Source organism: Polychytrium aggregatum (genome assembly GCF_025602895.1).
Source record: "Polychytrium aggregatum strain JEL109 chromosome Unknown BJ171scaffold_22, whole genome shotgun sequence".
In the NCBI taxonomy this organism is placed as follows: domain Eukaryota; kingdom Fungi; phylum Chytridiomycota; class Chytridiomycetes; order Polychytriales; genus Polychytrium; species Polychytrium aggregatum.
Window position 1 is genome coordinate 134,230 of NW_026516224.1, and position 15,501 is coordinate 149,730.

The 15,501-nt window shown below is 56.2% G+C and overlaps 4 protein-coding genes across 4 annotated transcripts; 2 read left to right on the top strand and 2 right to left on the bottom strand.

The window, feature by feature from the left end:
* The first annotated feature begins 4,680 nt into the window (after nucleotides 1-4,680).
* Nucleotides 4,681-6,290, top strand: BJ171DRAFT_507929 (inositol phospholipid synthesis and fat-storage-inducing TM-domain-containing protein). The gene is made up of 3 exons (XM_053111266.1): nucleotides 4,681-4,899; nucleotides 5,059-5,303; nucleotides 5,464-6,290. Exons 1-3 carry the CDS (start codon nucleotides 4,717-4,719, stop codon nucleotides 5,906-5,908), a joined length of 873 nt encoding a protein of 290 aa, XP_052965864.1. The 5' UTR covers nucleotides 4,681-4,716; the 3' UTR covers nucleotides 5,909-6,290.
* Nucleotides 6,291-7,631: 1,341 nt separating this feature from the next.
* BJ171DRAFT_475488 (male sterility protein-domain-containing protein) lies at nucleotides 7,632-12,238 on the bottom strand (the record flags this gene model as incomplete). The annotated part of the gene is made up of 11 exons (XM_053108786.1): nucleotides 7,632-7,980; nucleotides 8,121-8,313; nucleotides 8,468-9,807; nucleotides 10,040-10,371; nucleotides 10,447-10,623; nucleotides 10,697-10,846; nucleotides 10,914-10,992; nucleotides 11,081-11,093; nucleotides 11,257-11,429; nucleotides 11,568-11,627; nucleotides 11,835-12,238. 11 exons carry the CDS (start codon nucleotides 12,236-12,238, stop codon nucleotides 7,632-7,634), a joined length of 3,270 nt encoding a protein of 1,089 aa, XP_052965865.1.
* A 694-nt stretch (nucleotides 12,239-12,932) lies between these two features.
* On the bottom strand, nucleotides 12,933-13,564 carry BJ171DRAFT_582551 (acylphosphatase domain-containing protein; the record flags this gene model as incomplete). The annotated part of the gene is made up of 4 exons (XM_053114199.1): nucleotides 12,933-13,047; nucleotides 13,130-13,154; nucleotides 13,289-13,342; nucleotides 13,504-13,564. 4 exons carry the CDS (start codon nucleotides 13,562-13,564, stop codon nucleotides 12,933-12,935), a joined length of 255 nt encoding a protein of 84 aa, XP_052965866.1.
* Nucleotides 13,565-13,767: 203 nt separating this feature from the next.
* Nucleotides 13,768-15,433, top strand: BJ171DRAFT_133004 (uncharacterized protein). The gene is made up of 3 exons (XM_053105640.1): nucleotides 13,768-13,824; nucleotides 13,978-14,268; nucleotides 14,504-15,433. Exons 2-3 carry the CDS (start codon nucleotides 14,023-14,025, stop codon nucleotides 15,386-15,388), a joined length of 1,131 nt encoding a protein of 376 aa, XP_052965867.1. The 5' UTR covers nucleotides 13,768-13,824; nucleotides 13,978-14,022; the 3' UTR covers nucleotides 15,389-15,433.
* The last annotated feature ends 68 nt before the right edge of the window (nucleotides 15,434-15,501 follow it).

Consider the following 15,501-nt stretch of genomic DNA (forward strand, 5'->3'; position numbering starts at 1 on the left):
GCACACCCTCCTTGAAGATGTTCACTTTTTCTTCTTTTCCTTTGAAGATAATATATCAATAGACTGACCAATTGATGTCATGGACAGACCGTCAACACGATATGCTGGATGCGTGTTGAAGAAACGATGGGACAAATTACACCCTGGTTTTGGTCATTGGCCGAATATTCTGTTGCCTCAAAACATTGCGCGCTGGCCTTGACCATTCTGCGATGCGGAAATCGAGGGTACTGTGCTTGGCCATGAATGCGATGAGTGGGTGGGTGTATTCAGGTCACAGCAAAAAACCCTGTCATGGTTCCAAACAGGGTGTCCCATTTCATTTTGGAAACGATGTAACACGGCATTGGCGGATCATATCACACACTCGGCCAACAGCGACCGAGTGGATCTCATCATCTCCCTGGGTGCCCCTGTGCGAACAGGAAATGCATGGAGTGGCGGATTTTACAGGCAATCCAATAAAAAACGGGACACCCGGGATTTTGACCATTCATCGAATATTTTGTTACCCAATGTTATCGCGCGCTGGCCATGACCATTCGCCACACATCCGACTTTCGCACCGCCGCATTGCGATGCTACGCCCTCATCCATAGCCTGCGTAAGGTTGCCTCCATATTCAGTGTATCCAAGAGCACCATCCATCGATGGCACCGAGGATGCAAGCTGGATGACCCATCCCGGGTCCCAGCTCGCAGATCCACTTTCTTCGAGCAGGCATGTCCAGTCATTCGCACCCTGATTGAACAGGACCCGTTCCAGACTGGTCCTGTGTTGCGATGCAAGCTCGAGTCCATCCTCCAGAGGAAAGTATCACTCTCACTCTGCCACACTGCCATCCACCGAGCAGGTCTCTCACACAAGAGGGCAACACACCTCTACAAGTCCAAGCGACTGGATGAGCGAGTGGCACAGTTCAGGGACCAGGTCCGCTCCATCGACCCACGACGGCTCGTTTTTGTCGACGAGACAGGGTTCAGGAGATCCATTTTCCCTCTTTACGGATACTCGCCGAAGGGTGCTTCGCTTCGCTAGCGCAATCATATGAAGCACAAGTCTGTCTCGGCTGCATTTGCCATCAACCACTCTGGTGTGCTGCATCGCATGTACTAAGGGCTATGCATCCAGCCCTCGGAGGCAGCGGTTTGCTCGGTACTTTGAGCAGTTCGAGCACCACCGACGCCGTCCCAATCACCATCATGGAAGCGTCAAGGTAGTCTCGACGAACGAGTTCAACACCTCGCAAGTGTGCTCCAAGTGCCTGGAGCCAGTTCGGTTGGAAGGACTCGATGCGCCCAGTGTTGCGAATTCCCACTTTGTCAGGAGCTGCAAGAATCCCAGCTGCCGGACAGTGTGGAATCGCGACGTCAATGCGGCGCGCAACATGATCACAGTATGCAGGTCGATTGTGGAGATCGGAGAGCGACCGGCAGTCTTCACTCGGAGGCTGCCAAAGTGATCTGTTTTATTTCTTGTGGCTTTGCTTGACGCAAGCACAGCACATACTACCTGTTCATGGAAACGGCTATATTGTCCCGTTTTTTTCTGAATAAAGTGTATTGGGGCTTGGGTGCCGATCAACGTCGTCTGACTCATCCAACCCACACAACCCACACAACCCACACAACCCACACAACCCACACAACCCACACAACCCACAAGCCATTCGTGTGTGAAGGCGTCCGAATCCGCTGTAAATAGGCCCGAGATGACGGCAAGGGCTTCACCACCAAAGCGCTACGACTCGATGTATCACACAAGAATGGCGACCGCAGCCACAAAGAGCACTGTCAGGAGTACGATTCCGATTCTCGCGAGTCTGTGGCTCTTCCCAAAGGACGCACCGCTGTCAATAGGTCGACGGGAAGCACGAAGAATTAGATTTTCATCACAGCATTGCTTGGTGTGGTGCCGCAGACACGAGATACTTACCGAATCATAAAGTGCGACCAGAATCCGAGATCGTGACGGGCGTGGGGCAACTTGGTTTGGACAGGCAACGGGAGAGTGCTGGAGATGCCCTGCAAAGGGCCTGCTTGGGGATCCGCGGCCGAGTTCATATCAGACAATTGGATGAACGACTGGCCGCCAGCGTCTGTTGGGCGGCTTATTGTATTCAAATACGCCAGCAAGTTGCCCTTGGGATATGCATCGGCCTTGGCGGCGCCGAGTCGACCAGAGGGTGCCGGCTGGTCTTTCGCCGGTCGCAGAACCAGGGCAGCCGGCGGTGCATCAACGTTATAGTGACCGGCCGGCGAACCGGTGCATCCCTGGACAGGCTTGGCTTTGTGGGTTGGGTCTGGGTTGTGGGAACTTGTCCCCGCCGCGCGCCGCAGTTCTTCACCCAGGGTCAATTGCCACGCCGGCCCATAGCCAGACCGAGGATACGTGCGCGCTGGAGATGGCTCGTGCGGACTGCGAGTGCAGTAGATGTGCGGCGAAGGCGTCGAGGTTGTGATTTCGAAGCGGGTGGATGTATCTGAAGCCGGCGAGATGGCGTCGTAGCCGCCACCAGCACTTGGGTGGTTTATTGCCTCTGTGAAAGCAACCGATTTGCCTGCGAGAGAGGCGGGTTCCACAGAGCTCGCAGTCGCAAGCGCATCGATCGTGGACAGCATCAGAGAGGGCGAAGAATCAATAAAGCCAGCAGTGTATTGGAGAGCGGGCGAATGGATATGAAGGAGCAGGCGGTCAACGGTTTGGATTCCGAGGCGAGCGTGGTTTTGCGGGGGTACTACTTGGCTCGCTGTCGCCAGGCGAATCATGGATGCGAGAACGAGCAGGGCTCACAGCACAGGAACTTGGCGGGCTCGCCGGGAGCGCTGGAATGCCTCGAGCCTGTGTCGCAAAAACCGACCCAGGACGATGCTCGTACTATCACGCAAAGCACAAAAATGGAGTTAGAGCGCGGACCATGCGAGCAACCACAGTTATGGCTACATACTCGAAGACTCAACGAGCATCAGATGCGAGTGAATGCAATTGAATGCAATGGACCGATACTTGCATTGCCACACACAGGAGGCTCGTCACGATCGGAAGCCAGAGCGGCACCGCCGTTCTGGTGGCCGAAGCCTGCCCGCTATCGGTGCTTTTGAACGAAATCGTGCCTCTCGCGATGGCTGGGGACAAACCGGCAAGATATAGTAGCCCTGGGAAATTGCAGGATGGTCAAACCCAAGACAAGCATGCGACGCACAACAGAACAGCCTGGTTCGCTCCGATGCAAACCGCAGATACTTGCTGGCCTCGTAATAGATCTGGCCACCCACTGCCATCCTTGACGACTGGGCGACAGTATCCGAAAGATTGGCGCTGAAGGAGATCGAGCTGTTTCCCACCAGCTCGGAGAGTAGCAGCGGAGCACTAGTCACGTTCACACTGGCGGTCGGCCGGTTGAAGTCAAACGCCCTCATCTGAAAGACTCCTCCATAAGCACTTTGAACGATGAGCTGGGCTCGTCGGAGACGGCAAGGTGGACATTGGTGGTAAGGTGCGTTGAGATTGAATCGGGGGCGAGGGATTCAGCGGCATGCGACAACAGCAACGTCAATAGCAATGCCGGAGCCGGGCTGACATCGAAAGCAGGATCGAATCGATGCAGACAGATGGAGATCTCTGAGGCCGACGATGACAGGGAATTGATGATTCACTCCTGGGCTGCAATTGATCCATAATCGACGGCTACGTCTCGGTCTCCATTGCGCTGCACTCACCCTGGCGGTACTGATATCGTACGAAAATACGCCGTCCGAGTACCTGCCCGTCGAGCGATTGTAGACTCCGCGGATCAATGGCGTTCGAGAGCTACTGCAGCTCATGGCGAAGCTAAAGTTCGCGAGGGGCTGGGAGTCATTGAATACCGGGCAGCCTTGATACTGGGCTCGCTGGAGGGCCGGTGTCCAGACATCGCATGTGGTAGCGGGGCTAGTGCGGGCGATGGTACAGCTCCATGGGAGGATCGAGGAGCAATCTTGGCCCGCATGGTCGGCTGGGCAGATGCACGACAGCGAGGAGGTGTTCTGCAAGACGGATCAGACCAAGAGGACTGCACTAGCACTGCTTCCCGGACCCACAAATCCCATATCTCGACAGTAGAAACGCACCGTATTGATGAGCGTGCAGCAATTTTGGTGGCACGCCTGATCAAATGTGTTGCAGGTGGAGCAGAGCCTGTTTCGGGGCTGGGTTTGAAACTGTGCGGTGCTGATAAACACGTTGGAGCAGTTGTACTGCAGACATAAAACGTCAGCACTGGTAGATAGCATGAATTCGCTGGACTATTCAAATGCGACGAGCCAGATGGAATATCGGCGGCGGGCGAAAGTGTGTGGGGGCTTACGATCTGTGCGTCTGTTGTTTGCATTCCCAGGCCACAGATCGCTCGCTTGGCGTGGTGTGGCATGACAGCGATCTGGTGGTCGCGAAGAACGTCCTGGACGGCCAAATGATATGCGGGGCAGCGTCGTTTGGAAAGCCGCTTGCTCGGATGGCTGCTCGGGTGGCTGCTTGGATGGATGCTCGTATTGTCGGAGATTGCCCTGGATCATGTGTGTGTCGAGAGCCACATGACCACGGTTGATGATCACGTGGAATGGGCTGGGCCGGCACGTGTCGGGCCTGGTCGTTGCAGCCAGCGATCTCCAACCCGACCAGCGAGGTGCCCCTGGCGAGCAACACCGATCGATCTGACCCACACAGCCCATCTTCGCCATGCCCAGGCCAGTGCTCAAGCACGAGCAGCGGAAGGCGCTCATAATTGTGGCATCCGTCCTCGGGATCGGAGTCGCCCTGGCCAACGCCTCTGTCGTATCACTCCTCGCCGCTTCTCCAGTCGAGGGCTTCTTCAGGAACTCCAAGAACTTCCTCAACGTCTGGTTTGTGAAGAAGGGCTGGGTGAGATTAACATGGTGCTTGCAGACTGCAGCGCATCATATCAATCGCACAGTTCCCACCTCACATCCTCAATCACCGTGCCCGGCTGATCTCTGACAGAGCCCTGTCAAGCTTTGATCAGATATCACCTACTTACACTCGGGGTGGTTTTCTCTGCAGTTTTGGACAAGCTTGCTGCTGCTGCTGTCCGTGGCACTCAACCACTTCAATTCCAAAACCCGAGCTGCCTTCCGAGGCCTCGTTCGCTGGGTTTTGGCCACGCTCTGTTGGGCCACCATGAGCCGCCTGATGCACCATTCCGATAGACTCCTGGGGCAATGCCGAAATGCCTCCTTTGCGGACCCCTACTCCTGCAGAAAGGGCGAGTCTGTATGGGACGGAATCGAGATATCCGGCCACGCATTGTGAGTTGATACTTCATTGACGACATGCAATTTCGGCGACATATTCAGCCCGCACGCATGGGCTTTCCTGCAATGTTTGAATCCTCGCAATCCTGCCTGTGAGTCCGTCGGGTCTGCTCCGCACACTGACAGATTTTCTTGCTGGGAATGACATAAACAGCCTTCTCAGTTTTGCGTTCCTGTGCATCGCTGAGGAAAGCAGTGCTCTCGATGCCATCTACAAGGAGGACGTGACAATGAGCCACACGATCTCTCGACAAACATGGAGTCAGCCAGTCGCCAAGGTGCTCTCTGCGTTGATGATGCTCTTCCAACTCCTGTGGATTGGCATGCTGTTTGTGACGGGTCTGTACTTCCACAGCGCGATGGAAAAGATCTTCGGGCTCGCCTTTGGTGTCCTTTTCTGGCTGAGCGTGGTCGGCCTCGTCTCCTGCATCCCGGAGAACTACATCGACGCACCACTGGGCCAGGCTCAAGACAAAAATGAAATTGTAAACCAGCAGCAGGGCATTTTCGGTGATGCCGCCAAGGCGGCCGCTGGTAGCCCCCTGAACGACACTCATATGAGATTACGAAATCCAACCACACATGGAACTGAACTCTAATCAACCGAACCCGACCCGAGCATGAGCATGGCCAAGTATTCCGGCGGGACGAGTTGAATCCAGCACTTTGTGGAGGATTCGAAAGCCGCAGCACAACACTCGCAAAGCGAAGCGGAGCACTCTGCGTCCATAACTTCCTTTCGGGTGGAAATACACATAGATATCATCTGCAGCGGTCGTTCATTGCGCTCGATATGTGAATGTGGCGAGCAGCACGATCGCCGTGTGCGAGTCGATCGAAGTGACTGAACAGCAGCCCGTCTGTTCTCAGATGCAGACCTTCAAAGAAGCCGCATTACAGTCAATCCAAAAAAAAACGGGACACCCGTGATTTTGACGATTGATCAAATATTTTGTTACCTAATACAATCGCGCGCTGGCCACGACCATTCTGTGATTTGAATCAAGGACGCCATTGTGGGAATCGCTTCCAGCCCAAGACGCGCTGGATGAGCACCACACCAAGTCCCAAGATCCCTGGGTTGGATCCCTTCCTGCAATACATTCGCCATGTGTTCGATGGAGACATGCTGGAGAAACAGCTGTACTTCAGCCTGACCCGGCGACGGCGGTTCAAGCGACTCGATCTCCACAGCAAGCGACAGCGCACCGTCCACGAGATGTGCAAGCAAGTCATCGACCAGGCACTGAAGGAGACCGAAGTGGTGATTGCCTTTGGGAATGCATCCTGGAAACAGGGGAAGGGATACGCATCCAGTCCCAGGAGGCTCAGGTTTGCCAAGTACTTTGAGCAATTCCACCATCACCAGAGACGCCCACCAGACCGATCCGTCTCCAAGATCCATGTGCGCTCGGTGAACGAGTTTAACACATCCCAGGTGTGCTCACATTGCCGGGAAGCCAAGCGACTCGAGTCACCCGAGCATCTTGATATCGAGAAACCACACTTTGTCCGGAGCTGTGCAAGCTGTCATACGCTGTGGGATCGAGACATCAATGCCTCAAGGAACATGATCTCGGTATGCCAGTCGATCATCGCCACAGGAGATCGACCGGGTGTATTCAAGACCATGCTTCCAAAACCAACGAAATCAAGGAGATTGCCGACGAAGACAGGAGTGCAATGCCATGGCCTGCCCGCTGGGCCTACAAGTCAGTCAGCGGGCTTCAGAAGCCAGAAAGTGACTGTCCCGTTTCTTTCTGGATAGACTGTAAGTTGCAAATAGAACTGTCCCATTTCATGATTGAGGAGGGAGGAAATAGCAAGTGTTTGCAGGGCATGTCATAGCCGGCTGCTGACCGATCCTTATGGATGGCAACTTCGTTGTTCAAACAGCAGGACGTTTGGTCGACGATAATCATCACACGGATATTGCACGGAGGAAACGCATAATTCCATCGAGAGATGACGATAAATTTGACGAGAAATCTGACAACAAGACAGCCGACAAACGAGAAGAACAGCGAGTGGATATCAAGTGGGAAACAGCCCAGGGGAAGGTTGGGGCAGAGATGGAAAGAACAAGCACAATACAAAGCAACGACAGAAGGAGGAGTGTGCTTGCTGCGAGACTCAGTCGAGGACTCAGTCGAGGACACTGGATCGATGGTGTGGTCGAGCAACCAGGATCTGCCAGGTGAGACCCCAGATGAAGCACCGAGGGCTATCCAAGTGCAGTGCATCAACTGCCACTGCCGGTCACTGCTGGCCATGCCTCAGGACAACCCATCGGTGCAGCCTGGTCCAGCACATCTGTGCCGTTCAGTTGCGGCCAGTGCGGCCAAAGACGCTGACCTCGGGATAGTCGTCCGTCTGGAGCGGCGAGACAGGCTCGGGCGGAGCAGGGAGGTACTTCACACGGTCCAAGAATCGGAGACATCGCTCGACGACCTTCTCGGCCGGGGGACTCGGTGTCGGATAGATCGAGCGGGTGTTGGGGTTGTCGACCTGGACGGACATGTCCATCAGCATGTGCATCAGCGGGAACAGGGCGTTGGTCTCGACGGAGGGAGCCGATTGGAGCAGGATCTTGAACTGCTCGCGTGTCTCGAACATGACTCGCCAGCCCATGGCATTGACGATCTCAAAGATCTTCTTCTCGGCGATGAGGCTGAGCATGGGGTGTCGGTGTGAGATGGGTTGGTGTGTGATGGGTTGGTGTGGTGAGCCGGTGCTGTCCCATCCATTCTCTATCCATGCCCTTCCTTCCCACTCGCTGCTCCCCCAGCATACCATGAGCCACATCCTCACCTGTTCTCCGAGTCGCTGACATGGAACACAAAGTTGGAGAGGGCCTGCTCCGAGGCCACAATCGCCGTGACGACCTTGGCCACATGGTCGACCGGGTCCATGGTCAGGGTGACGGGGGTTGCATGGGAGGGAGCGATTCCGATCTGGATGCATCCCTTGACATATCGCCAGATGTAGTCATCAACGTTGCATGCTGGTGGCGAGAGAGATGGAGAAAGCGAGTGAGTGTCGGCCGAGGACTCACCAAGCACATCACCACATCACCACATCACCACATCACCACATCACCACATCACCACATCACCACATCACCACATCACCACATCACCACATCACCACTCGCTCACCTCCGTATCGGCTCTCGCCGACGATCGCGGCCGGTCGGATGATCGTCACCGGCACGCCCCTCGATCGTGCCTTGTGGATCAGCTGCTCCGAGACCCACTTGGTCTGTGCGTAGCCGCCAGAGAGGTTCCAGTTCAGCGACATTCGCTCCTCGAGCGGCTGGGCCGAGCCCTTCATCGGCAGCGTACCGATCGTCGAGATGTAGTGGAGCGGCTTCAAGTGGTGGGTCGTGGCCAGTCTCAATGCCGTCGCCGTGCCGAGGACGTTCGGGCCCTTGAGTGCCTCGTAGTTGTAGAGCCAGTGGACCTCGGCACCGTTGTGCACAATCACATCACTCTGCTCGCTGATCTCCTGCCATCGCTCGTCCGACAGCCCCCACTTGTCCTGTGCCAGGTCGCCGGGAAGACCCACGATCCTGGGACGGATGTTGTGCTCGAGGTCGTGCATCTGCTGCTGGTTGAGGATCAGCTTGCTGGCCGTGTCAAAGATGCGGTCGATGGCGGCCTGCTCGTCCTTGGCTCGGACCAGGCAGTAGATCTTGGCGCTGGGGAACCTGCTGGCCAGCTCGTACAGCAGGAATGCGCCGAGGAACCCAGTGGCCCCCGTCAGGACGATGCCGCGAGGATTGTCGGGATAGACAAACCGAGGGAGGCCGTCGGCCGTCACACCCGCATCGTCGAACCTGACGGCTTCCTGGTACAGATCCACGGTCGGCGGGACCATCAGTCTGTCGTCGAGCATGTCGATGGCAAGCTGGGCGACATCGGTGGGTGTCATTCCGTTCGACAGCAGGATCAGCGGCGAGATCTCGACATCCAGCTCGTCCTTGATGGCGAGGGACAGGCGGCCGGCGCTGAGCGAGTCAAAGCCGACACCGCCAATGTAGTAGTTGCGGCCATCAAGGGCGGCCCTGCCCAGGACCCGGCTGCCGATCTGAGAGATCTTGGCAGCGACGCGGGACAGGAGAGTGTTGTCGATCCTGAGAGCCGGATAGACGACCGACGCAGTGTACTGCTCGACATTCTCGGCAAACAGCCTGAGCTTCTTGAGGTCGCGCTTGTTGGAGTCGTTGAAGGGGAATCGCTCGAGCGCAAAGCAGTTGTGGATCGGGACCTTGGCGATGTTCGAGAGCGCAAAGAGCTCCTCGGTCATCAGGATGATGTTGGCGGGACTCAGGAGGATGGCAGGGCCGCTTTGGGGGACATAGAGCATCACGATGCGCTTCTCGGAGGTCATGACAAAGGCACAGTCGGCGATCGAGTGGCTCAGGTTCTGGTTGACAAGCTCCTCGAGGGCATTGAGGTCGACATAGACGCCGTTGACCTTGACCTTCTGGTCGAATCTGGAGTGGTGCATGCGGAGGGATGATGTGGTGAGATGGGAATGTGGTGAGAGGTGATGTGGGTGAGGGATGATGTGGTGAGATGGGAATGTGGTGAGAGGTGATGTGGGTGAGAAGTGTGTGAGGTCGATACATGGCAATTGGATGAGTGTTGGGTGGGTGGTGGTGAGGCAGAAGATGAATGCCACATCGCAGCCAACATACCGACACAGTGCCTCTGCATCGCACTCACCTTCCGACCACAGTGAACTCGTTCTCGCTGACCATATCGACCCAGTCCATGGTGCAGACACGAGGAGAGCCGTCGCCGAGGAAGCCAAAGTATCCAATCTTGTTGTCCGGGTCGGCGTTGACAAAGCTGGGATGATCCTTGACCGGATGGTCGGGATCGACAGCAAAGACAAGGACACCGCCGTTGGAGAACCTTCTGTCGATGAAGTTGCCGTGCTCGTCGATGATATGGCAGCGGACTCCTGGCTTGGAGAGCTTGTACACAAGTGTGGGAGGGACATCGGTGACATCGGCCGGGAGACTGAAATACGCAGCGGCTCCTATCAACAGAGTCTGACACAACGAGTTGTTTTGAGTCAGTCGAGAAGCAGTCAGTCCTGTTACACCTGTCATCAGATGAAACCTTACCTCGCTGGATGCATATCCAGATTGAATCTCGGCATTCGGGAAGCGGCGCCTGGCTTCACAAACGACGCTTCGAGGCACAATTTCGGACCCAAGCATAATCTTTCGTGTTCTTCGCCAAATGATGTGCCTGTTATCCGACACTCCAACTCCGATGATCAATTTGAGGAACGAGGGAGGCTGATAATATAACAGAGCATCTTGGTTAGTCACAGCTCGATACAAATGGAATACTGCGTAGTTCCCTACATACCAATCCCATGTACTCGAGACCATCGTTGAGCATCTTGGAAATACTTCGGACTTTCTCAACTGGATTCGGAGTTGCCATGGGGATCCATGCTGATCCTCGGAGGTTCAGTGCAGTCAGGAAGAGATTTAGAGTTGCGATGAAAGACGGTGCCTGTGGAGTTTGAGGAGTAAGTTGATGATCAAGCATAATATCAAGCCTTCTCGAAAGTAGCCCATACCTGACAGAGTCCGACACTGGCATTGAGGATTCCAACCGAACTCTGAAGGGTGATTGGACCAAAGTGCGAATACTTGTATCTGATACACATTTATGAGCATAGGGTGGTCAGTGATCTCCGTTGATTCGCTTCGGACTGTGCTCAGTACACTGTCTCGATCCACTTACGTCTTGGGGATGCCTGTCGAGGAGCACCAAGAACCACCATGAGCATCATGCATGTCCTGTGATGACCCACAGACACTTGCTCGATCGTGCCATGCCATCAGATGCGCCACTCATATGGTGTATCAAGCACTCCACCCAGACACATAGCTGACGGATACTCTGGCAGCCATCCATACCTGTTGTTCCAGAAGTGCATGCATAGGCAATGAACTCATCGAGTGGCTCGCACGCCTCAAGCGAGGGCAGTGGGATGTCGTCCAGCATCGGGAATGTCGATGCATCCGCAAGAGTCACTCCCTGTGTGCGTCCGGGCTTGACGCAGTGGTGCAGGATATACTTGATCGAGTATCTGGATGGATGCAGCCCTGTCAGCTGCTGTTTATCAATCGACACCCTCTCTGCCGCCATCATCACTTCTGAGGTCGAACTATCTCACAGACAATAGACATGCCCACAGACGATCCAGACATGCCCACAGACCACACACCTGTCGCACACAGCCTTTCGGGCAGCCGGAGGCAGGTTGAGACCAAAGTTGATTGTCTTCCTGGATGGTGGTCAGGAACGAGCGAGGAGAGTCGGGAGGATCACAGAGCCAGGAGGGAAGATCGCAGAGTCAGGGCATCACAAGCCAGGACAGAGCATGAACGATGGCACTGGATCGACAGTGCTGGTGGCGGATGTGTGGAGCAAGCAAGCAGCAGACGACGGATGCAGCGGGACTCGCCCTCGATCGCATCCAAGCAACACTCACTTGCCAAGCATCCACACTGCAAGGGAATAGAACACCCAGTTGACCTCGGACTCGCAGAAGGTGCCGATGACCTCGTGGTCGGCGTCGTCCCAGCCGGCGAGGGCCCTGAGCCCCTGGGCGATCGAGTATGCTCTCCTCCACACCTGGCGATAGGAGTGTCGCTCGGAGGCGCCGCTCTCGTAAGTGTTGATCAGGAGGGCATCGGGCTCGTCGCAGGCGCCGTTGATGAGACACTCGATGGGATGGAGCCAGGGACCAAGGGAGTCGGCTGGTTTGGAGGGTGCCGTGCTTGACGGCTCGGGCTGGGTTTGCTGGACAGGGGCTTTCGAGGTTGTGTCATCCACATCCATATTGACATCCACATCCATCAACGACTTGGCCGGGAGACTGGAGCTCGAGGCCATTTGGTGGCGGATGCGACGGAGCAGGGGAGATCGGGGGAGGAAGAGGACGAGGAGAGGGAAAGGGGCAGGCAAGACGAGATGCGGCGGGATGGAGTGGGATGGGTGTGGGATGGGTGTGGGATGTGGGATGTGGGATGTGGGATGTGGGATGTGGGATGTGGGATGTGGGATGTGGGATGTGGGATGTGGGATGTGGGATGTGGGATGTGGGATGTGGGATGTGGGATGTGGTATGGCATGCAGATTCACCCCCTCGCCGATCGGAATGGCCATGACTGGTTCGGGGTTCGCGTCTGTGGAACCTGGGGCGAGTGGCCCACCTGCCACTCTGGCATGGGCTGTCGCTGCTCGGCTGTCGCTGGTGGCATCTGTGGGTGTCTGTCTCTGCTCCGATAATGCAGTAACACAGGCTAATGCAGTAGCACCAAGGACTAATGCAGTTCCACAACCGATGGGTGGCGTGGGCTGACCTGCCTTCCATCCACCCAACCAACAGCTCTCCTTCGGCGAAAGACTGGAAGGGAAGAGCAGTCCTTCAATCCCTCTCATCCAGGGTCTCGCTAGGCCAAAGCCATTTCGTGCGGACCACAGCAGCATTTCTTGCATTCATTGTCGGTCGTCAGGGAGTCGACTCAGAACAAACATGGCTGGCGGCTGGCTCGTGTTGCGGAGCGATCGGCTGCACCAGGCACTGCTACTTTCGAATTTCAAAAGTGCTGAAGGACAAGGTCGGGATAATCTCTTCGCCCGAAAACTCGCACTTTGTGATTCTGGATCTTGGAGACCCGGTTTTGGAGACCCATTCTTTGCTATGTGGCAGGATACGAACAAGCAATCAGCAATCAGGTCGGCGGGGCCGAGGCAGACCGGAGTGCGAGCCAGAATACTCACAAAATGGCGACCTTGGTCTCGGAACCTGGAGACAAGTTCGTGAACAGATCAGAGCAACCCCGTCAGTATCGGGCTTGCCATGCCACGAGACCAGATTCTGAGGATACTTGCCTTCGGCGACTCCCTGGACTGTCCCACTGGGCAAGTTCTTGCACCAACCAACCAGGCCGAGCTCAATGGCCTTGCCGTGTGTAAACTTTCGGAAGAAGACACCTTCGCATAGATCGGAGGATGAGGCATCCGCGTTCCGGTATCAAAGTCCTGATAAGCAAGCGCTCGAAACAGTCCTATCCCAGCGATCGCTGCCGCAGAGCCAACCGTCGGGCGAACCAGACCCTCTGCTCGCTGCGAAATGGTTCAGCGGGCAGCCGTACCCTGGACCTTGCCAAAGACTTCAAACTGTACGCGAACGAGAATGTCGCTGTTGGAGATCATCCCTAGATGATGTGCAGACATGAGCCCTGTGGTTATTTAATGCGTCGATACAGGGACTGCCGCCTATCTGGCCTACCGGACTCGCAAAGGCCTGTGGATGATGCTTCGGATGCGGAGCCAGCGGCTGCTGTGACGATCGGGTGAGAGAAGCACAGATGGAGAGGCAGGGATTGCCGGCCGCTGCATCGGCTGCCGGCCCCAGAATGCCGCTCGCTGCCCGCGCTCCTGTTTGGATCGTCGCCGGTATCGACTGAGACGAGGTCAGTAGACTCAGCATCTTGATCTGCCACCGCCGGCTCTGCAAGGTTGGCCATTGTCGGACGCTCGGACTTCCCTGCCGAACCAAGATGAACTGCATCTCGGTGCTCATGCCGTCGTCGGCATTCCATCATTTGATCCCAAACTCCCAAAAGCTCCGACCAGCAAGTCTGCCCTGATCTTGCCGCCCGCTCCGTGCCATGGCCGATCATCAACTCTCCACTATTGCCTGCGAAACAGCCCTCCAGCTCTACTCCCGACACCGGCGTCAGATCCAACAGCATGAGCCCGTCATCTCCCGATCAGACCGTCTTCTGCTTGGATCGCTCCTCTCGCACCAACGCATGCAAGCGTCCTCGTCGTTGCCCCTGGATTTTGAGTTGCTGCCTGGCCAGATGTGTGATCTGGTCGGAATCCCTGGATGCGGCTCGGTCGAGACTCTGCTGGTACGCTTGCATGTGCTCCGCTAGGCTGTCGTATTGTTTCAAAAATTGCTGGCATCCTGCGTGCTGCGGCCTCATATCACAATATCCGCCATGCCGTCGCAATCGCCGATTGCTGGAATCGCAAATCCTGTGCCGTGCCATGCTTTGACCGATGCCCTTCAACCCAAACCTCAGCGACGATACAGTGTCTAATGTGCTCGTCTCTCTGTCCATGGGATACTCTTGCTGTCTCAAGGCGATCCTGGCTTTAGCGCTGCTGCCGAAGTGCTTGGTCCGACCTTCATTCCACCCACTCCCTCCAAGATGGGTTGGAGGGCGAGGGCAGCGAGTGGTTCTGCTCAGCAGCGGATCATCATGGAGCATGACCCAGCTCAAGGCTCTTATGAGAGCTGCTCTTCAAGACCCTCCAGTATCGGCAGCCGTCAACTCGTCCAAACCGCACTCAGCAGCTGCTTATAATTCATCTGCAGCAGCGCTTCGATCATACCCAGCGGCTTCGGCGGCGTCTCCGACACCGTTCGGCTCGCATCCGTTTTCCCAGTCGCGGCTGACCCCAGACGAGATCGAGCAAGTCCTGACCGAATCGCTCGGCCGACTCACCATCCTCCGTCCATCATCGCCGCTGTCGTTACTTGGGGCGTTGAGACAGACAGGTGACATTGTCGAATCGCACCTGGACTCGGATCTCTCACAGTATCTGCAAGGCAGCGATGGGGACGACAGCAGCAGCGGAGATAGTCGCCATGGCCTTGTGGTGATCGACAGCCCGTCGTCGTTCTACTGGCTCGAGCGATCCGAGGAATGGGTTCTTGGCCATTCACAGACCGGCAGCTACCAGCGGGCATTCGCCCGGGCCACCAAGGCACTCATGGACGAACATCAGTTGGCGATTCTGCTCCATCGCTGGGAACTGTTCCGGAAGCGGCAGGAGGGGCCGGCACCAACAGCAGGCTCTCCATCGGCGCTGCAACTCTCGGGCTCTCCGCCAGCGATACTGCTATCCCCTGGTGGGAATCCGGTTGCTTGGGCCCAGATGGTGCGGCATGTGTTGGAGTTTCGGGACCGTAGCGGGTCGTCAGTCATTTACACTGCTCATGAAACAAAACAGGCGTCCCGTTGAGGTCCATGGTCGATTGCTCGATTATGAATATACGCATCTCCACCGACTCTGTGCCAAGCTCGTTCGCTCGTGCAGAGAATACAACTGCGGCGAGCAGATGGCGGTCCCGGGGG